General features: G+C 41.8%; 2 protein-coding genes across 7 annotated transcripts in view; both read right to left on the bottom strand.

Moving 5' to 3' along the window:
• Positions 1-22,845, bottom strand: part of LOC114643557 (NACHT, LRR and PYD domains-containing protein 3-like) — a 1,908,976-nt gene that overhangs the window by 51,801 nt on the left and 1,834,330 nt on the right. The window lies entirely within an intron of this gene.
• Positions 13,923-22,845, bottom strand: part of LOC114642226 (E3 ubiquitin-protein ligase TRIM16-like) — a 773,543-nt gene continuing 764,620 nt past the window's right edge. The window contains exon 7 of one of the 2 annotated variants that reach the window (XM_051925870.1): positions 13,923-15,026. In XM_051925870.1, coding sequence (XP_051781830.1) covers positions 14,857-15,026 — 170 coding nt within the window. In that variant the 3' untranslated portion in view covers positions 13,923-14,856. The remainder of the gene's footprint in view (positions 15,027-22,845) is intronic. The other variant, XM_051925871.1, reaches the window with a different exon arrangement.

Below are 22,845 nucleotides of genomic sequence, written 5' to 3'. Positions count from 1 at the left end.
TAGGAGATCTCCACCTACACCACCGGTGGGATACAGTGATTCGTCCAATTGTACTGTAATTTATCATTGTCAATATTTATTTATGCTGGTATATTAAATGAATGAAACAGGAGCTATAGTGGCACTACACCCCGCATTTCCACAAATGTTCTTGAGGAACTGTCTACACTATGAAGAGAGATTGAGTACCTTTTGTTTTGTGGATAAGACCTAAGTATTGTTTTTGTAACAGATACAGTGACAAAGGGTGGATTGTAATAAGAATATAAGTTTAATGTCACTGTGCTCTGTACAAAAAAAAATTTTATAAATTCACTCACATGTACAGGCCAGAGTTAGCACAGAAGGGCTCAGCATTTAGAACTGCTAGGCAAGCATTTGAGGAGAGAAAGGGACAACTACGAAAATGGGCATTGGACTATTTCTGTGTGCATGAAATTGAATCCTCTCTTTGCCTTGTTTGGAATGGCATGATTTACCTAAGTAAGGGCCTGCACGTGGAGAAAACAGTATAAAGCTTTGGAATATTGCCCAAACACCTCAAAGCCGATGAACGGATGGGGATATCGTCATCTGGCAGACTGTATACATCGAGATCGCACCTCGATAATGGTCTTGCTATGGCTTCCTTCGTCTGTAATGCTGCGTAAATCGTCAGTAAAGAAAGCTAAGTTATTTTCTCTTTTGTGATTTCTTACCGCCGTATCACATGGGAGGTATATCGCCTTTTAATATTATATCTATTTAGGTTCAGGTTACTTAAAACACCGCAATTAAAAAGAACTTACTGTATTCCAACTAGGGAGCTAGCGACCCCTAGAGGAAAACACTTACTCTCTCTACCCCTGCTTCCAACATGGACTAAAACTTGGCTGTTGTGGTATGGAAGAGAAAACGAAAAACAGACATGTCAGAAATTAATCATACACTGTCACAGCGGTATTATATTAAACCAGAGTAGAAACCAAGTGCAGAAGAAAGTGATTTGTCGAGGCAGCTCTTCAGCAAAGACCACTGACAGTAATACTGATTCTAGTTATAGTTGTAGTGAAGTGCATGAAGGTGATGATTCTGCACAAACTGTAAATTCTGATGCCACTTCAGAATATGTGTGGTGTAACAACAACTTTGGAGAGCAGTCAAAGCTGCCATTAACTGATCTTCATGTCTCAAGGAGGATGTATCAGATCTATTCTCTCTCTTTCTAAACAGACTGTTGAAGTCTCAGGCTTTCTTTGTTCTTATTATTTGACATGGCATGCTGTCTGTGCTGATGGCTATCAAGTAGAATCACAAGCTTTGACACTGCATACTCTGTCGATTTCTGTCTTGTAATTTCAGATGCTGTTTCTGTGGTTTTAGTGGCCGTCCATACACTTTTCAGTACCTTCTCAGTTATTTCTATTCTTGTGTAGTGTCTATTCATGTTTACATAACTCCTAAGACTTGACATTGCACATTAGTTTTTCTGTTGTCCCTTCAGAACACCTAGCTGGGGCAGAACAATAGTTCAAGTTCAGGAGTTTTCTCCCTCCTTGGTCTACCCCTGGCTCTCTACTTCGTCTTGTGGCCAGGAAACATATTGCAGTACAAGCTAAAATTCATTGAAACGTACAATGAGGCCTCTAGATTTTGAGGCATTCAAAGAGAAAAGTTAAAGGGACAAGCCCCTGAAACAAGCTGGACCTGAAAATGGCTGCATAAGAGAAAAGATCCTCAGTAAATGAAAGTCTACAATTTGAACTTTTATCACATCTCAGTTGTTTGATTTATAATTTTAAACTGTGGAGCAGAGGGTGAAATCAATGTGTCTTAGTCCCAAACATTATGGAGGAATCTGTATAATTATTAAAGCAGTTCACACAAGGACATGCAGTGGACAATGAGAACCGCAAAGGGAAATATTGAGATCTCTGGATATGTCAGAGCTTGTTTTGCTCTTATCATAGGAAAGTGAAGGACCATTGCACCAAATACACCTAGGATTGACATCACACATACCAGAGCAGGTGAAAATTACCTAGAAGGTAAAAGAGACAACTGTCCAATCCAGTTAGGTGACCTTTAATAGAAAAATGACATGGGGAGAATGAAAGGACAGTTTGTACTCGAGCAGTAAAGGGTTATAAAATCAACAGAAAACGACCTCACTGAACTGGGGCTGAACTCTACAGAGACAATGGAGAGAAGAGGAGGACTTACTGATGGAAAGAGAATTTGTGCAATCAAGAGAAGCAGCAGCATGGCAGGAATGAAAAGAAAATCAGTTTAATTTATGTGTTGTGTTTTATTTTCACTATTCTGCATTTATAAATGTCTACAGAGCTCCAAGTCTGTCAAATGAGAACTGCTCCATGTATTATAAATTGAATTTAAATCAATTAAATATTTACATTATATTCCATCCATCCATTTTCCAACCCGCTGAATCCAAACACAGGGTCACGGGGGTCTGCTGGAGCCAATCCCAGCCAACACAGGGCACAAGGCAGGAACCAATCCCGGGCAGGGTGCCAACCCACCGCAGGACACACACAAACACACCCACACACCAAGCACACACTAGGGCCAATTTAGAATCACCAATCCACCTGACCTGCATGTCTTTGGACCATGGGAGGAAACCGGCGCGGCCGGAGGAAACCCATGCAGACACGGGGAGAACATGCAAACTCCATGCAGGGAGGACCCGGGAAGCGAACCCGGGTCTCCTAACTGTGAGGCAGCAGCGCTACCCACTGCGCAACCGTGCCGCCCCTATTTACATTATATTACTTTATTTAAATGTTCTTAGCACTCAGTATAGTTAGTGCTAATGATAGCATAAAAATCGTAGGCAGAGAGATGGAAAGTAACAAAGTAATAGGAGGGATCCAGAGTTAGGAAAAACAGATGGGAAAAGTAAAATTAAATAGCTTAAAAAAAAGGACAAACTGCAGACATTCAATGTGTGAGAGGATTACAGGAACTTCAGGGGCCAGCAATTGGGAAATAAGTTTATCAGTTTCTTAAATTATGAAATGAATATCAGATTAAAGGAGAATAATTTAAATTAAAAAAATGACTCAACAGTAATTTATATCCAAATTTTAAAAATGAGACTAGTACAATGCAAGCCGTATTTGTAGTATGTTTTGGAGGTGTGCTTGGAGATGCCAGTCTTCCTTGAAGGCTGCAGGAGATGCTCGCTGATTTAACATCTCAAACTTAGGGTTATTGAACTGGTGGAGGAGTTGGCTGGCCTGCACTGTAGTAGAGAATTAGTGGACTGGGTCCTGATGTCCTTCATGGAGATGGTGTGAACCACTAAGGTGGCGTGGTACACAGGTAGAAAAAGGTGGGTCACAGTTGGACATAGTTGCACCATAAAGGGTGCATGCTGTCCTGGGACATCTGCCCCAGACTTCAAAGTCTCAGACCATTTTCAGACTATTTTGGACCTGGACAGCGACACTAAAAACCAGTCCCGGTAAGACTGAGGAGATTAGAAGGCTTAACACATGGCTCAAATCTTGATGAAGGATAGAAGGGAGTAGGTTTATGAAGCATTGGGACAACTTTTGGAACAGATGGATCCTGTTCTACCGCAATGGGCTACATCTGAAATGGAGGGGCACTAATATGTTGAGGAGTGCATATGAAGAGGTTAGTCGAGAATTGTTTAAACTTGGTCATGCCAGGAAGTTTACGACAGGCCAGGTAAAAAACTGTACATGAAGGAACAAACAATAGTGTAAAAATAAAAAGGCATAGTTACGTAAATTTTAATCCAAAGTTTAAGTGCAAATGTAAAATAAGCAACACATTAAACATAGCTTGCATTAATTCTAGAAGTATCAAAAATAAAACAAAATGAGTTGGAGTTGTATGTAGCGGTGCATAATTATAATATTACAGCAGTAACAGAAACCTGGATAAATAACAAAGATGGGGATGTGTATAACATGGAGGGATACATTTTTTAGGAAGGATGGACAGAACAGAAAGGTGTGGGGGGGTATTGTTTATATCAAACAGAATTTTAAATGCAAGTTTTTTTCAGTTGGAAAATAAGCCTTATCTTAGTCAGGACATCTGGCTTCAACTTGAAAATATTAGTATTAGGAGTATTAGGGACAGAGGCCTTATTTTATGAGTGTCTTATAAAATATAAGGCAACCATTAAGAAGGATATCAGGGAGGCTAAAAGACAGTTGGAGAGGAATATAGCAGATAAGGTGAAAGACGACCCTAAGAGATTCCTTCAGTATTTTAGTAGTAAAAGAACAGTCAAGGAGGAGGTCAAGTGCATCAGAAATAGTAAAGAGTAATTAAAAGATACAAACAGTGAAATAGCAGATGCCCTAAACTTACATTTTTCTGAGGTCTTCACAAGTGAGGAAGTAGATAACCTCCCAGAGGTAACAGGGACTACTAAGGATGTACTGAGGGATTTAGAAATTGTAGAGAGAGAAGTACTGCTCAGATTAAATAAGATGAAATCAAACAAATCACCGGGGGCCTCATGCATAACGCTGTGCGTAGAATTCGCACTATAACATGACATAAGCATAAAAGCCGAATTGCACTTACGCACAGAAAAATCCAGATGCAGGAATCTGTGTGTTTGCCAACTTCCGTGTTCTTCCGCTACATAAATCCCGCTCAGCGTGGAAATAAACACACGTGCACGTGCCTGCTGTCCCGCCCCAACTCCTCCCAGAATATGGAATAAGGAAATATCCTTTGAATATGCAAATCAATATAAATAGCCCTTAAGCCCAGCGTTCTGTGAAAAGACAATGGGAAAAGCACGGGGGAAAATATAAGCATTTCAGCGAATACCAAATGGAGGCAAAGAAAAACGTACTATTTGTTGGATTAAACAGTTATATAAGCAACAAAAGGAAGTTGATCGAGTGACATAGCATGTTGGAGAAACTCGAAAGCTCAAGTTCACAAAGTCACACAGTGCCCGAAATAAAAAAGTTGTCACATATCAAAGTTGGCGTGAAAAGGCGAGTCATAGCCCAATGTCTGAGTGTCATATGAAAGCTTATTAGGGTACAGTGAAAAAAAAATAGGCACACAGTGTGAAAAAAGCACAAAATGTCAATTTTAATCTTGAAATTTCCACCTTAATCACACAGTTTATTTTGTCATTAAAGTAGAACATCATACACTTCATCTTAAAATCGTTTAATTTACTAGTTTCTTAAATCCCATCGTAACTAAAGTAACGTTAAATGCTTTGTTTTGTATTTGATCTTCTATCTGCTCTATGTACCCAAATCACTATGTGCTCTTCCTCCTACAGGACACAGAATCCATTACGTTCATAATATTACAGCTCCCTGAATAATTAAAATACTGAGAAGTATATGTGATATCATTTTCATGATGATATGAGTTAAAGCATGTTATTAAACATGGGAACACGGTGGCGCAGTGATTGTTCATGTCTTACAGCAAGATGCTTGCTGCGCCATGCACGACCTTCGATGAAATGCTTTATTACAGACGTCTTTTTCAAACGTACTAACCCCCAATTCTTGTCCTTACTTTTCTTTCTCCAAATACCCAATCGCCACACAATCAGCTCTGTAATAGACGTTAAGCCATCTGTAAGCTTAGAACGCCGATTCTTCAAAACTTTTAAGGAACATCGAAATATCTTCGTAATGTTTAATTATTCTATCCATCTATCCTTCCAATGTCGCGCCAGCCACAGCATGAAAACAGCAGGAGGCAGGAACAAACTGTGAACGAATCTCAAGCTCGCTAGCACTGCGGCACCGTGTAGTTAGTTAAAGTTTTATCTGTATAATAAAATCAACATATTTTGCTGCATTTCATCTTAAAAATGATACTGTCATCATATGTAAAAACGTGCTTTATAAAGTGGCTCAGGTCGTGCAATATTATAACTGTATCATAAATACAATTACCTCACGGTAACTTGCAAATACAAACAGTTCTACAAGGAGCACTTGATGGACTGATTGAGTGTGTATATAGTTCTTGGGATGAAACTGTTTGTGAACCGCGAGGTCCAAACAGGAAAGGCTGTGAAGCGTTGGTCGAATGAGAGCAGTTCAAATAGTGAATGGCTGAGGCAGCCAGTGCTTGATGCTGTATACCAATAATTCTCTTTCTGATCGCTGTAGATCTGTGATTCACACTCAGATACACTGATATAAATACTCCGAGTGGTGCAGTGAGAGTAATATGGAAAAAGATGATTCGCTGTGGCAACCCCTAACGGGAGCAGCTGAAAGAAGAAGAAGAAGGTGCAGTGAGAGTAACAACACTAAAGCAGTTATGGTATTTAGAATAGTTTGACCATTCTTTGGACCATTATATTGTTACAGGTTAATTACAATCAGATGCATTAAATTTATGAACGATATGCGGTTAATTTCAGTGTATTTGATAAAGCCGCCATCGTGGATGTGGATCTAAGAAAGGGTAACCACACAGGAACAATAGCACTGCTTTGACGCTGGGTGCCACAAGTCTGCAAAACCGAGCGGAGAACTTGCGTACGACAGGGTATGAGGTACCGTGAAAAAGTGTGTGGCTTTACGCCAAGTTTAGGTTTTATACATCGCGATTTGAACGTGGAAACGTTCTCACGCAACATTTCTGTGCGTATGCACCATTTATACATGAGGTCCCAGGACCAGATGACATTTATCCTCAAGTTCTTAAGGAGGCTAGCGAGTGCAGATATAAACCTTTGATGCATATTTTTAGGAAGTTATTGAGCACTGGGAAAATTCCAAAAGACTAGAAAATGGAAAATATTATCCCATTACATAAAAAGGGTGACCAGGCAAATCCAAACAACTAGAGGCCAGTAAGCTTAACGTGCAACACAGGAAAATTAATGGAAGGAATTATTAGGGATTTGATTGAGCAACACCTGGCAAGGACAGGAGTTATTAGGAACAGTCAGCATGGGGTCAGAAGAGGGAGGTCGTGTTTTACTAACATGCTGGAATTCTATGAGGAGGCAACAAAAGGATACGATCAAAGTGAGGTATATGATATTATCTATCTAGACTTTCAGAAAGCATTTGATAAGATGCCATATGAGAATTAGCCAGACACAGGAAGCAGAGGGTGATGGGGATAGGAACCTTATTTGAACTGGGTGATGTTAATAGTGGTTTTCCACAGGGGTCAGTGTTAGGGTTGCTGGTATTTTAATACTAATATACAGTATATATATATATATATATATATATATATATATATATATATATATATATATATATATATATATATATATATATATATATATATATATATATACTGTATGTATAATGTATATATATATGTGTGTGTGTATGTGTATATATATTACTTTGAATTTTAACTAAAACTTTTAAAAACTAAGATATTTTGTCTATGGAATCATTCCGGCGTGTCAGGCTTTTGTTTAATCCTATTTTTAAGTTAGAACTGCTGAACTTTGGCAATTTTGGGAAAACGCAGCTACAAAAACTGAATAATAAAAAAAGTGCTAACTTTTACAAGTAGGCAGAATTTACACCGAGTGTTACAGACTCAAATTAAATGTATGTTTTTATTGTATTATAATAATAATAATAGCAGTTCACTACTCAAAACACAGGGTGCCGAGGCTCAAACCGGTAACCTTTTGGTTATAAGACAGCAGTTCTTCGCTCTGCACTATCCAAGAATACTGTCGATTGACATTTGAGCTTGGGTTTGTAACTCATTGACAAGAACATGTAAATTGAATGATTTTTTTTCTTTGGTTATATTCTTAAATAAAAGTGCATGTGTTAATTTGATATTTAGACTAAGTCTTCACACATTATACGCTTCCTGTCATTATTAGTATAACATGGAAAAAGTTTCTGTTTTAGGTATGTGATCAGCATTTCTTGCCTCGCATTTCCTGTCATCCTACACTTACCCAGATCTTTGTAGACACAGAACACACATGAGATGGATGTGTTCCAAATATCGATATACTGTATTATTTACCCTCTACAACTCCAGGCACATCACACGCAGATAAGGAGCCTTGGCTTGAGCTGGGAGAACTTTTTGCCCAAGTTGAGCTCTGTCAAGTGTGGGGGAGCAGGCTGCTTGCTGCTTGTGCTGATCGACACATTTACAAAACAAAAGTCGCTGATGAGGAGAGGTGCAAAGGAATTTAAGGTGGGCTGAGATTACAAGTTTTTTCGTAGGCTTCAGGGATTCTATTGTTAAATCATTCAGTCAGGCCATTCATCTGCGGATGATAAACCATGGAGTATAATTGCTTAATTCTGAAACTTTCGCATGGCTGCTTCATGATGCAAGACATAAAGGGTGTGCCCTGATCAGTGAGAATCTTGTGAGGGATACCAATATGTGTGAAAATACAGTATCTGAGAGTGCTTTTGCAATAGTTCGGGCATCCGCCCATTGCAACACTGCTACTTCTGTATATCTCGTGGCGTAATTGATTAACACGAGCATATACTGAATGCCACTTTTACTCCTGGGAAGCGGGCCAACAATATCTAATCCCACCCTCTCAAAGGGGACATCTAAAATAGGCATTGGTACAAGGGGTGCCCTGGCGGGTCTGTCAGTGGAAACTATTTGACAGTCGGGATAGGCCATATAAAACCGTTCCACATCCCGGGCCAATATTCACCCAATAAAAGCATTTCGAAATGCATTCCCTCATCTTTTCCACACTGAGGTGACCTCCAAAACGTGACTGTGAGCAATTTTTAAAACCTTCTCCCTATGCTCACTTGGTACTACCAATTATTCGATACGTCCATCACCCATGAAATCAGAAATCACCCGATACTGAAAACCATCCTTAAGTAAAAAATGTGACGTTTTAAAATTCAGGTCCTCTCTCTCCAGATAGTAAGCGCCATTTGCGACATGGGCTTGTGTAAATGCAAAAAAAGTTGTTATCAGCTCGTTGTAGGTGAGTAAACTCTGCCTTGATGGCAGTCTCTGTTTACTCGTGTCCAATGCAGAATCGCACTCACCTCCCACTGCTATTTTGTTTTTGTCTGGGTCCGTATTGAGTGTCCAGTCTGTGGAGGCTGTTGGTGCGTGCAACAGCATGGAAAAGTTTGCCAGCTGTCCCGGGTCTTCACTTGAGGTTTCGCCCCCCAGCTCGCTGGACAACTCCAGTTCAATTTCAAACCTGTTTCCTTGACTGACACTGGCTGCGGCGAGCCCCTCTCTATCCACTACGGGGGTAGGCACTCTGCAGGTGGCCAAGACCCATGGGAAGAGGGCATTCATTTTTTCTATTAGGAGTGGCCAGGGTGTGGTGTCTGATATGGCCGTCCAAACTTAAAGTTCTTCCCTTAAATTTCAGAGGGAGTAATATACAGTAATCCCTCCTCCATCGCGGGGGTTGCGTTCCAGAGCCACCCGCGAAATAAGAAAATCCGCGAAGTGGAAACCATATGTTTATATGGTTATTTTTATATTATCATGCTTGGGTCACAGATTTGCGCAGAAATACAGGAGGTTGTAGAGAGACAGGAACGTTATTCAAACACTGCAAACAAACATTTGTCTCTTTTTCAAAAGTTTAAACTGTGCTCCATGACAAGACAGAGATGACAGTTCCGTCTCACAATTAAAAGAATGCAAACATATCTTCCTCTTCAAAGGAGTGCGCGTCAGGAGCAGAGTCTGTCAGAAAGACAGAGAAAAGCAAACAAATCAATGGTGCTGTTTGGCTTTTAAGTATGCGAAGCACCGCGGCACAAAGCTGTTGAAGGCGGCAGCTCACACCCCCTCTGTCAGGAGCAGGGAGAGAGAGAGAGAGAGAGAGAGAGAGAGACAGAGAAAAACAAACAGTCAAAAATCAATACGTGCCCTTCGAGCTTTTAAGTATGCGAAGCACCGTCCAGCATGTCGTTTCAGGAAGCAGCTGCACAAAAGATAGCAACGTGAAGATAATCTTTCAGCATTTTTAGACGAGCGTCCTTATCGTCTAGGTGTGCGAACAGCCCCCCTGCTCAATCCCCCTACGTCAGGATCAGAGAAAGTCAGTGCAAGAGAGAGAGAAAAGTAAGCCGGGTAGCTTCTCAGCCATCTGCCAATAGCGTCCCTTGTATGAAATCAACTGGGCACACCAACTGAGGAAGCATGTACCAGAAATTAAAAGACCCATTGTCCGCAGAAATCCGCGAACCAGCAAAAAATCCGCGATATATATTTAAATATGCTTACATATAAAATCCGCGATGGAGTGAAGCCGCGAAAGGCGAAGCGCGATATAGCGAGGGATTACTGTAGTCACATATGTTTTAATGTCCCCATGGATGCAGCTGATGTTTACTTTATCTGTGGTCTTATAAGGGTTCTGCTGGAGCAAGTCACGGTGGACTACACAGAGGTCGCTACCAAAGTCGAACAGTGCTGAGAATTCCCATCTGGCCAACGTAATAGAGACCTTGGCTTGTGCACCCTCTAGTCAGCAGGTCAGATCAAGCAACGAGTGGACGTCATTCCATAGTATTTCATCACAAAGGCTCTCATCTATCCCTGACTGGACTGCATCAATAGCGTGCTTCTCCACAATGCACTTGAAAGGTGTTATAATATTAAGTTTAATGTCACTGTTTCTGTGCAGACATTTTAAAATCTGTTTTGCTTTTCTTTATACATGCATAGCTGAGTCAGATTTAATACAAAGGGGCTCAGCATTTAGAATTGCCGAGCCAAGCATAGGACTAGATAACCAAAGACAGCTGGAGGAATGTATAGTCAGCCTAAAGACAGAATAGTATACATCTGTCCTCTGTCAGCACAAAATCTTCTTTGCTTGTTGGGAGAATGAGACAACTGCAAGTAGGCATTGTGCTATTGCTGTATTTTTGGAGGTGGGGTTGAGTCCTTTCTTGTCCTTGTTTGGAAACCAGAGAGTGAGCCTGTACATGGAGCAACCAGTATATAAGGCTTGGACTGCTGCAAAGACACTTTGAAGCCTGTGGACGGACGAACCACTCATTCATCCTGAAAAACCTTTCAGCGCAGTGACGGAAAATGGCAGACTGTATACATCAAGTTCCCACCTTGATAATTGTCATGCTATAGCTTCCTCCGTCTGTTAAGCTAAGTTATATCTTTTTCTGTCATGTGATTTTTGTACCGCCATATCACTATGATAGGATATCACCTTTTAATGTTATATCTCTATATTTTTCGGTTACTTAAAACGCTGCAATTTCAAAAGAACACATTTCCCGAGAGCTAGTGCCCCCTACGGAAACAAAATGGCATAGACGGCAGGATTGTGGCTAAATTAACAACTGTTTATTATTTATAATGTAATATATATATATCCATCCAGCCATCCATCCATTTTCCAACCCGCTGAATCTGAACACAGGGTCACGGGGGTCTGCTGGAGCCAATCCCAGCCAACACAGGGCACAAGGCAGGAACCAATCCTGGGCAGGGTGCCAACCCACCGCAGATATACAGTATATATATATATATATATATATATATAATATGCTTCTGATAATGATGAAATGAAAGGTCTCGGTCAGATACTGAGTATGTATCGGGATGGTTGTGCGCACTGTCATGAACTCCTGTGACTGAGTAAAACTGCCTTAAAATGCCTGGCCCTAACTAGAATAGGGATATTAATTAATCCAGTGAAAGTACAAGAAGCGGTCTTGTAACGGGCCTCAGTGCATGGGGCTAGAAAAAAAACCAACAGCTGTCGGCGACTTGTGGTAGTGTCTGCTAACTACATTATGCGAGTTGGACTTTTAAGTCCAAAGCATAATTTATACAGTAAATATTGAAATAAAATAACGAAACTAAGTCAGACGCGATAAATTGAAAACAACAGTTTTAAAACTTATAGCACGAGACTGGTTGTCCAGGATAAAGTGAAATGACACCGAGTGGACAACACAGATTAATCAGCTGCCGTACGAAGTGCAAAATCTGCCTGAGAAGTAAAAATGTTGTGTTGGGGAACACTGTTATTAAAATAAGCTGCATTGTTTAGCCTTTAGAAACAATATTTTGTAAAAACAAAGAACTGCGCATTTTTAAGATTTCATGCTAGTTTTGTCTTCTTATCCATCCATCCATCCATCCATTTTCCAACCCGCTGAATCCAAACACAGGGTCACGGGGGTCTGCTGGAGCCAATCCCAGCCAACACAGGGCACAAGGCAGGGAACCAATCCTGGGCAGGGTGCCAACCCACCACAGGTCTTCTTATCTTTCTTTCTTATTAGTTTTCTTTCTGTGCAGTTTCCAGAGAGTCCATCTCTCTTATTTTTAGCCAGCTTCAATGCACTCCCTTTTTTCTGTTAATTTTCTTACAAAAACATCTTATTTTTTATTTTGTTTTCTGATTAATGTTTTTAAGTGCACTTTTCAGAGATGGATTGTCTTCCACTCGATTACTTCTGAGATCTTTTGCCAAGCCCAGAGTGATCTGGAGAACTCCCCCAGACAACAGTGCCTACTAACCAGTGAGTCACTGGGTTCAGTGCTGGAAATTTCTTCTGTAAAGCACCCCTGCCATGGGTGTTCCCTGTGAATTCTCAGAAGTGGTTTCCTTGCAGAGTGCTGGCATACAGGCCTAGAAGGACTGTGGTCAAGAACTTGGGAGAGGTAGGGGTAACTTCCCTGAACGGCAACCCAAAATCCAGCCTCACTCAAGGTCCATTCCACAACCCAGATGCCTCACAGTGAGGAGTCACTTGGCACCATGAATGCTCATTCACAGTGAATCCCTTTTAGGCAGACAAAAGATCTCACACAGAGCTCTCATATATCTCTTATTTTATTTTCTAAACACAATCTATTACAATAGACTATAGCTGTGAAATCTGCAAAAGCATAAATAAACTCTTAGATAAATCTCACCAAGAGTTCCTGAAATATCTGGACATTCAGCCCAACCTGAGACTGCACCAGCCCCTCTGGGGACCCAAACACACACAGAGTCGACTCAATGGCAGTGTGGAGGAGTCTTCTGTGGTGATCTGTCTCACCAAAAGGAGAATCCCTAACCCAGGAACAATGCAGGCAAGGCCTCAATGAATCTCCTATTCAATTATCCAGCAAGCTAAACCCCTTCATGCAACAACTCTTGGCACTACGGGCTGATGCAGAGAATATTTAATCACAAGAAATGGTGTGGAACTGTAAACTCAAGTACGTACAAACATTACAGTAAAAAGTACTTGTAAGGTCAGTGGCATTTTAAGGACAGCCTATTTTTGTGACTAAGAGCTCAAGAAATTTTCATATCCCCTCACTAAAAGTTACTGAAATAAAAGATGTATAACAGGAAAATATAAAAACTTACAGGGAATGCCTTCACAAGGGCTAACTAAGAAGGATGTGCTGCAGGTTTGATAGGATGAATGGTAGTAAGAAAACCATTCCTTAAAGGACAAAGTAGGACCTTGAAACACCAGCTGTGGACTACTGCAGACTGGACAAACTCTTCTCTTCTGTTAAACTGTACTTGAAGCCATTGTGCTGCGTGGCGCCTATCACGTCAAATAGAAACTTATCTTCTGAATGGGTTGTGACTTTGGGTCTGCCAGATCTCTTCCTATCCGAGTTTCTTCCAGTTTCCAGTTACCTTTGGATTGTGTGGGACACCACTGGACTTACTGATACTTTGATTTTTTTTTGCAATTTTTCTAAAAGGGCTCAAATAAAGATATTTCCATGCCGGTCCTGAGGATGGCAGAGTGCACTGATCCTGATTGAGCTTGGGCTCAGTAACATCACTACCGGTTCCTGCCCGGATGGCATCATTTGACTTTCTGTTTTGGACTGATGTCTGTAAAGACCAACTCTTCTGATTTTGACAGCCAATTTCAAGTATACCAGTGGCTACGCCAAAACCTTTTTGCTGTGTGGTCTGGGTCTTTTCACTATATATATGTGACTTTGTGAACACTTTACCATTTTGGGCTTTTATGAAAGTTAAAAATTGTTTTACATTAGATAAATAAAATACTCAAGTTCAGGTGTTTAATTCTTGTGTTTGTTTTATTCTTGCTTGTTTTATATACCACTGAGTATTTTTTCTCTAACTACACTGCTGAGCTTTAATGTATGTGCAGTATGGAGAGTGGCCAATCATCTTCAGAGAAGAAGACATGAATGGAGAATTGGTGTCAGTCACAAAGACTTCTGGGGAGGATGAACACAATGAGAACACGATGAGTGGAGATGATTACACAGCAGTGTACATCAACAGGTGAGCTTCACCTAACACCTTGAGGAGACATCAGGTTGGGATGGGGAATTACTGAGATTAGGACAAGGACAACAGAAAAACTGGTCACGGTGATGAAGGCCACAGGAGTTGACAAGGAGTCCTCACTTTTAAATGAGATTCTGACTTAAATGTCTGCACCAGCTAACCTCCCCACAATGCTGACCATCATTTCCATTTCACAGTAGTCTGTTTGCTAATCCTGATCTCTAAGACCTGGAAAAGTCCTCAACCAAGACAAACATCCAGACCTACTTAACAGGTGACATTTAATGGTACTAATGGGTCACAGCACTTGTTGGGGTGCCTCACTGAAGTTCATGAAGCAGTGAATTAGCCATGACTCCTGCTGGTCAAACTGGTATTTGTAGGTCTGAAGCGTCCCCATCCCTAATTGTGATATACACCTCTGATTGGCTACTCACAGACTAAATCAAACCCAATAATATTAGAATCCCTAACACTCACTCTGTATTTTTACCCCCACATTCAGTCACAAGGGTGCTACCAATCCTGTAAAACTCATTTTGTCCCCAAACTACAAACTCAAACAGTACCTACGCTTGTGGGGACATTAAGTGACTGGTGGAGGGTACTGGTCAGTGGTCACCTGGTGTCAGATGGCAGATTGTTACGCTGCACTTACAATCAAGCCAAAACCCTGAATAGAGGGGCTCAGTGAAGGAGGTGTTGAACCTGTGCAGGAGGGTCATTGTGTGTGAGACGCTATAAAATGACAGAGAGCCAGCAGGCCAGTCCAGATACACACCTATTCTGGGGCTGTAGGGGGTGTTGATGAAAATCTGCTGGCTATTATGACACGCAAAGTACTTGGAATTAAAACACCACAAACTCCAGGACTTGTCATTGATTCCAAGGCCACACTCACTGCCATCTCCTTTCCTGCCCAGTCCTTTATATGCGACTCCTATCTCCATGTTGTCTCCACTGCACTCCACCTCCCAGTAACAGCGAGTCCCAGTCAGAGCCTCTCTGCACAGAACTTGCCACCAGCAGTCAAATCTGTCAGGATGATCAGGATATTTGTTCTTTTTCCTCTCAAGTGTCACCTTCTTGTTCCTTTCAGACAGACGGAGGTCTCTGTGTGCCGTGTTGATGTCCAGAGTGAGTGAACAGAAGTCTGAAAGGAGAGAATAGAAAACGAGTGAGGACATCTGTGAGTGTGTAACAGGACTGGGGGCGAAGCTCAACATGAACAAATATCAAGAACCAATCAGGAGCTGAGCTGACGAGACACAAATGTGCACCTCATGAGTGCCATTGACAACAACAACAACAACATTTATTTATATAGCACATTTTCATACAAATAATGTAGCTCAAAGTGCTTTGCATGATGAAGAAAATAAAAATAAAAGACAAAGTAAGAATTAAAATAAGACAACATTAATTGACATAGAATAAGAATAAGGTCTGATGGCCAGGGAGTACAGAAAAAAACAAAAAACAAAAAAAAACTCCAGATGGCTGGAGAGAAAAAAAATAAAATCTGTATGGGTTCCAGACCATGAGACCACCCAGTCCCCTCTGGGCATTCTATCTCACATAAATGCTCAGTCCTCTTTGTATTTTATTGTTCTCATGGAAGGACTTGATGATGATGGTCATGTAGACTTCTGGCTTTTAATCCATCAATGTAGGAACATCACGGTGCTTTGATTAGGTGGCGGTGGCGCAGGTCGCCACCACAAAAAAACGGGAAAAGAAACAGAAGAGAGAGTAGGGGTTAGTACGGATTTTAGAACCACCATGAATGGTTATTATAATGAATTGGATATACAGAGCATCAGGATTAAATTAAAGTGAAGTTATGAGAAGGCCATGTTACAGTAATGTGTTTTCAGCAGTTTTTTAAAGTGCTCCACTGTATTAGCCTGGTGAATTCCTACTGGCAGGCTATTCCAGATTTTAGGTGCATAACAGCAAAAGGCCACCCGCCTCACCACTTCTTTTAAGTTTTGCTCTTGGAATTCTAAGCAGACACTCATTTGAGGATCTAAGGTTACAATTTGGAATATAAGGTGTCAGACATTCCGATATATAAGATGGGGCGAGATTATTTAAGGCTTTATAAACCATAAGTAGAATTTTAAAGTCAATTCTGAATGACACAGGTAACCAGTGTAGTGACATCAAAACTGGAGAAATCTGCTCGGATTTTGTTTTTCTAGTTAGGATTCTAGCAGCTGCATTCTGCACTAGTTACAGTGCGTTACAATAATCTAGTCGACTGAAAACAAACGTGTGAACTAATTTCTCAGCATCTTTCAATGATATAAAAGGTCTAACTTTTGCTATATTTCTTAAGTGAAAAAAATGTTGTCCTAGTGATCAGATTAATATGCAATTTAAAATTCAGGTCACAGTCAACAGTTACCCCTAAGTTTTTTACCTCTTAGACTTTTAATCCTAATGCATCAAGTTTATTTCTAATAACCTCTTTGTATCCATTATTGCCAATCACTAAAATTTCACGTTTTCTCTTTATTTAGCTTTATAAAGTTACTATTCATCCATTCAGAAATACAAGTAAGACATTTTGTTCGTGAATCAAGAGAATCAGGGTCATCAGGTGCTATTGATAAATACAGCTGTGTGTCATCAGCATAGCTGTGGTAGCTCAGGTTGTGCCCTGAGATAATCTAACCTAACGGAATCATGTAGATCGAAAAGAGCAGCGGACCCAGGATAGAGCCTTGTGGAACACCATATAGGATATCATGTGTCTTTGAGTTGTAATTACCACAACTAACAAAGAATTTTCTCCCTTCCAGGTAGGATTCAAACCAATTTAAGACACTGTACAGTGTCTTACTGACAGCAAAGAGCTCATCTGATTGGACAGAATCTGTGGGAATTTGGAATGAAATTACAAAAAAAACGACAACAGACAACAATTGAAAGGCAGGCAAGTTGAACATTTAGAAGGAGTCTCAGTTGTCTGGAATTACAATAAACTTCATAAGGTCACCGTTGAGGTCAGAGTTCAAATGGACTGCCCACACTGACCACTGGCTTTATTATATGACACTTGTTATTGTCACCATACACCTCTTTAATTGAAAATTAATCCCCTGTCACACTTCATCACCAAACTGATTTTTTCTTTACTCACAATAAACCCAAATCCTCATTCTGCTCCTTCCATTCCAAGTATTTGGTTCTTCCATTTCCAGTGGTCTACCAAATGTTTAGGGGTCATCCCACAGGTGAGGGATACATGTAATATCTTTTTTCGGCTGCTCCTGTTAGGGGTTGCCGCAGTGGATCATCTTCTTCCATATCTTTCTGTCCTCATCACCTTGCTCTGTTACACCCATCACCTGCATGTCTTCTCTCACCACATCCGTAAACCTTCGCTTAGGCCTTCCTCTTTTCCTCTTCCCTGGCAGCTCTATCCTTAGCATCCTTCTCCCAATATACCCAGCATCTCTCTTCTGCACATGTCCAAACCAACGCATTCCTGCCTCTCTGACTTTGTCTCCCAACCGTCCAACCTGAGCTGACCTTCTAATGTCCTCATTTCTAATCCTGTCCATCCTCGTCACACCCAATGCAAATCTTAGCATCTTTAACTCTGCCACCTCCAGCTCTATCTGCTGCTTTCTGGTCAGAGCCACCGTCTCCAGCCCATATAACATAGCTGGTCTCACTACCGTCCTGTAGACCTTCCCTTTCACTCTTGCTGATACCCGTCTGTCATAAATCACTCCTGACGCTCTTCTCCACCCATTCCACCCTGCCTGCACTCTCATTTTCACCTCTCTTCCACAATCCCCATTACTCTGTACTGTTGATCCTAAGTATTTAAACTCATCCACCTTCGCCAACTCTACTCCCTGCATCCTCACCATTCCACTGACCATCCTCTCATTTACACACATGTATTCTATCTTGTTCCTACTGACCTTCATTCCACACCTCTCTAGATCATATCTCCACCTCTCCAGGGCCTCCTCAACCTGCTCCCTACTCTCACCACAGATCACAGTGTCATCAGCAAACATCATAGTCCACGGGGACTCCTGTCTAATCTCATCTGTCAACCTGTCCATCACCATTGCAAATAAGAAAGGGCTCAGAGCCTATCCATGATGTAATCCCACCTCCAGCCTTGAATGCATCTGTCACTCCTACCGCAGACCTCACCACTGTCACACTTCCCTCGTACATATCCTGTACAACTCTTACGTACTTCTCTGTCACTCCCGACTTCTTCATACAATACCACAGCTCCTCTCAGTCACCCTGTCATATGCTTTCTCCAGGTCCACAAAGATGCAATGCAACTCCTTCTGGCCTTCTCTAAACTTCTCCATCAACATCCTCAGAGCAAACATTGCATCTCTGGTGCTCTTTCTTGGCATGAAACCATACTGCTGCTCACTAATCATCACCTCACTTCTTATCTGAGTTTCCACTACTCTTTCCCATAACTTCATGCTGTGGCTCATCAATTTTACCCCCCTGTAGTTACTGCAGTCCTGCACATCCCCCTTATTCTTAAATATCAGTACCAGTACACTTCTTCACTCCTCAGGCATCCTCTCACTTTTTAAGATTCCATTAAACAATCTGGTTAAAAACTCCACTGCCATCTCTCCTAAACACCTTCATGCTTCCATAGGTATGTCATCTGGACCAACGGCCTTTCCATTCTTCATCCTCTTCATATGGATACATCCATCCATCCATCCATCCATTGTCCAACCCGCTGAATCCGAACACAGGGTCACGGGGGTCTGCTGGAGCCAATCCCAGCCAACACAGGGCACAAGGCAGGGAACCAATCCCGGACAGGGTGCCAACCCACCGCAGCATATGGATACATGTAATATCCATCCATCCATCCATTTTCCCACCCGCTGAATCCGAACACAGGGTCACGGGGGTCTTCTGGAGCCAATCCCAGCCAACACAGGGCACAAGGCAGGGAACCAATCCCGGACAGGGTGCCAACCCACCGCAGCATATGGATACATGTAATATGAAAATAAAAAATAAATAAAACTGCCTCAGAATGAAATGTTTGTAATGAATTGTCATAAAACTCGTGGCTGACAGCTCGATGATTTAATGGCCAGCAAACAGGACAGCCATTGAGTGCTGTTAGATGTGCAGTTCATGAAGAAAATCATCATGGAGTGAAATGAAGTTGCTCAGTCAGTAAAGGAGGCAATTCATTCAGTAGAAATTAACTTAAAAATCCAAAGGCGTGCATCCGAAATTATAAGAAATGTGAAGAAGAGGAACTGAACTCGCAAATCTCAATTCAGAACAGCATAATGGCCGAGGGGTTGGAGCTTACTCAATGTGTTTCATTAATGAGCACAGAACTTTCTATCATTTTTATTTCTATTATTCTGAATTTCAGATTTAATTCTTTATACTCTATCTTTTAATACAGATTGTGTATTGCTGTATGCAGTATGTTCAGTAAGACTGTCGCTGAGTACTTTATTGAGTTATTGATGAAAATTTTTTATTTTTGGAGGCGTATGATGTTTATTTAGGAGAAAGTGGGTGTATTGATGGCAACACATGTTGTCAGATGCAGGAGGTTAGTGAATAAAACCATAAGGACCTCTAAATGTTTCTTCTTTAAGAACACATATGTAAATGTATATGTACTGTATGTGTATATTGTGAGATTTATGAGCTCTTTTGAGACCCTCACCAATGGTGCTGCATGCCGAAACGTGTTTGACGTGTCTGTTGAGAGTTGCTTGTCCATTGCCAAGGCAATCACAGAGCCACCAAGACAACTGCAAGTTCACTGCCTCCCCGCGTAACACGTCTGTCACTAAATAGATGATGCGGGGAACAGAATAACCCGGCCACTAACCTAGCTCTGTCTCTGATCGTTTGATGTGTCTGTGTGTATTGAAGTGGTAGCTCCCATTCGAATAAATACCCTGACCATTCCTGTTTTGATTGGAATAAATTTGTTTTTCTTGAAGCCTTTGGACTCAGCATCTTCTCTCAGCTGCAGGACAGTGATTCACAAGTCACATGGTACCAGAAGTGGGGTCCAGCACCTCTTCCCACACTTCCTAGCCACCTACAGAGCACTTCTGTCTGTAGTAGATAGAGAGGGGCTGGCCACTGTCTAGGCCAGTCAAGAAGCCATCTTAGAGATTGAACTTGATTTGTCCAGTGAGGTAGGGGACCACCTCTCACCTGAGAGTGCAAGACAACAGGAGGGCTCTTCGCATTAGGCACTCACACCTTACACCTCCATAAGCCAGCCAGCAGTTACGGACCCCAGAGAAGCAATGGCTGGAGAAGACCAGTGTGCTGCGTCAGGGAATGACACTCCAACAGAGTTTACATGCCTGCAACATTCCGACAGCAGCCTAGACTTTGCATTTAAACAAGCACATGTCGCAAACGATGCTTACTATATGGAGTGAATGGGCCCGAACTTCAAAACACCACACTTTTTGATTAAGGATGTTTCCTTGGATGATTTCTGATTGCATAGGGGAAGTGCAGATTGAGCAGTTGGTGGTCCCAAGCTGGCATAGAGAGACAGTTTTAAAAATTGCTCACACCCATGTCTTGGGAGGTCATCTTGGCACAGAGAAGACAAGGGTTCACATTTCAAAATGCTTTAATTGGCTGAATTTGGAGTGAGATTTGTCCATTGGGTCATTTTGCTCCAATTTCCAAATTGTCCTTAATCGAGATAGAGCATCAGCAAAAATGTAATCCATCCATTTTCCAACCCGCTGAATCTGAACACAGGGTCACGGGGGTCTGCTGGAGCCAATCCCAGCCAACACAGGGCACAAGGCAGGAACCAATCCCGGGCAGGGTGCCAACCCACCGCAGGACACACACAAACACGCACCAAGCACACACTAAGGCCAATGTAGAATCGCCAATCCACCTAACCTGCATGTCTTTGGACTGTAGGAGGAAACCGGAGCGCCCGGAGGAAACCCACGCAGACACGGGGAGAACATGCAAACTCCACGCAGGGAGGACCCAGGAAGCGAACCCAGGTCCCCAGGTCTCCCAACTGCGAGGCAGCAGCGCTACCCACTGTGCCACCGTGCCGCCCGCAAAAATGTAATTTGACAAGAAAATCAAACTTTGCAAATTCAAAAAGGAAGATCAGATATGACCCACATAAATTTCAGGCGGACTGGCTGGGTCTGGCAGTTGTGGAAGAACGTATATTTACCATAAATTATAAGGTCACAATTCATGGATAGCAAAAACCTGTACAAATCTTTTATGCAAATCTTTTGAAAGAGTGGCACAAGCCCCAGGTGGCGCTGGCCACATCAGTGGCAGTCACACAAACAGAGGTTACTGTTGATGACAATTTGACGGACACCCAGAAGGCTGAGTTGCTGTCACTGATCAGAATGAACTCTGATGTCTTTTCAGCTGTACCTGGCCGGATGGAAATTGCGGAATACAAAATTGTAATGGAACCCATCATTAAAGTACAGCTATGCCCGTATTGTCTTCCGTAAGCAACGAGAAATGTGATACGCGAGGAGGTGAATCATATGCTCAAGATGGGTGTAATTCAAGAAAGTAAAATCTAGTGGCAAAGCTCAATTGTTCTGGTCCCAAAACTGAATGTCTCGGTTCAGTTCTGTATAGATTTCAGATGATTGAATAAGCTCTCCAAGTTTGTTGTCTCTATGTCATATATTGATGACTTGTTGGAGAAACTCAGGTAAGCCCAGTATATTTCCAACCTGGATCTCATGAATGGCTACTGGCAGGTGTGAGAAGGCATCATTTGCCACTCTGGATGGGTTGTTCAAATTCACTAGGCTTCCTTTTGGTCTCCATTGTGTGCTGTTGACTTTTCAGTGGATGATGTATCAAATTCTGTGACCCTATTCCACATATGCTGGAGTGTATCTTGATGATATGGTCATTATTAATAATGATTGGAGGCCGTATGTTAACCACCTGTAAGGGGTGCTTGACAGTGTGAGGCTGGCTGGGTTAACAGCGAACCCTAAGAAGTGTAAATTAGGGATGTCAGAAATGCATTATGGGGGTACTCTATGAGGAACGATTTGATTAAACCTTAATTGGACAGGTGAGTGAGGTGCTTGCAGTGCTGCATATCTACATCCAGAAACACAGAAGCAGATTCCAGGTTTCCTCAGACTCAATGGTTATTACAGATGATTTTGTACATAAAGCAGCTCCTCTCATGAAGGTGGTGCTCTCTAAATGTTTCAGTGGGGAGGAATATCCCATCACATTTCTGAGCTGGAGATTACCATTGTGAAAGAATGTTTGGCTGTTAAATGGGCGGTGGAGACCCTCTGCTACTACATATGAGGTTGGTGGTTCACCCTGGTGATTAACCACTCTCCACTCCTGTGGCTCTACAGACAGAAGGATACAAATGCCTGGCTTGCAGCCATTTGCTATTGATGTTCACCACTATTCCAGCGCTGCGCATGTCAACGCTGACATTTTCTCACATCTGGCCAAGCCTGGCTTAGGTGGTCACATTGTCCACACCATTATGAACAAAGCTAAGTTAGGGGTGTGATTTTTCAGCTCTATTGCGACTCTCCCCAGTG

The sequence above is a fragment of the Erpetoichthys calabaricus genome, chromosome 4, assembly GCF_900747795.2.
Source record: "Erpetoichthys calabaricus chromosome 4, fErpCal1.3, whole genome shotgun sequence".
In the NCBI taxonomy this organism is placed as follows: domain Eukaryota; kingdom Metazoa; phylum Chordata; class Cladistia; order Polypteriformes; family Polypteridae; genus Erpetoichthys; species Erpetoichthys calabaricus.
Note: the sequence above shows the minus strand (reverse complement) of the source record. Positions and strands in the feature narration are given on the sequence as shown.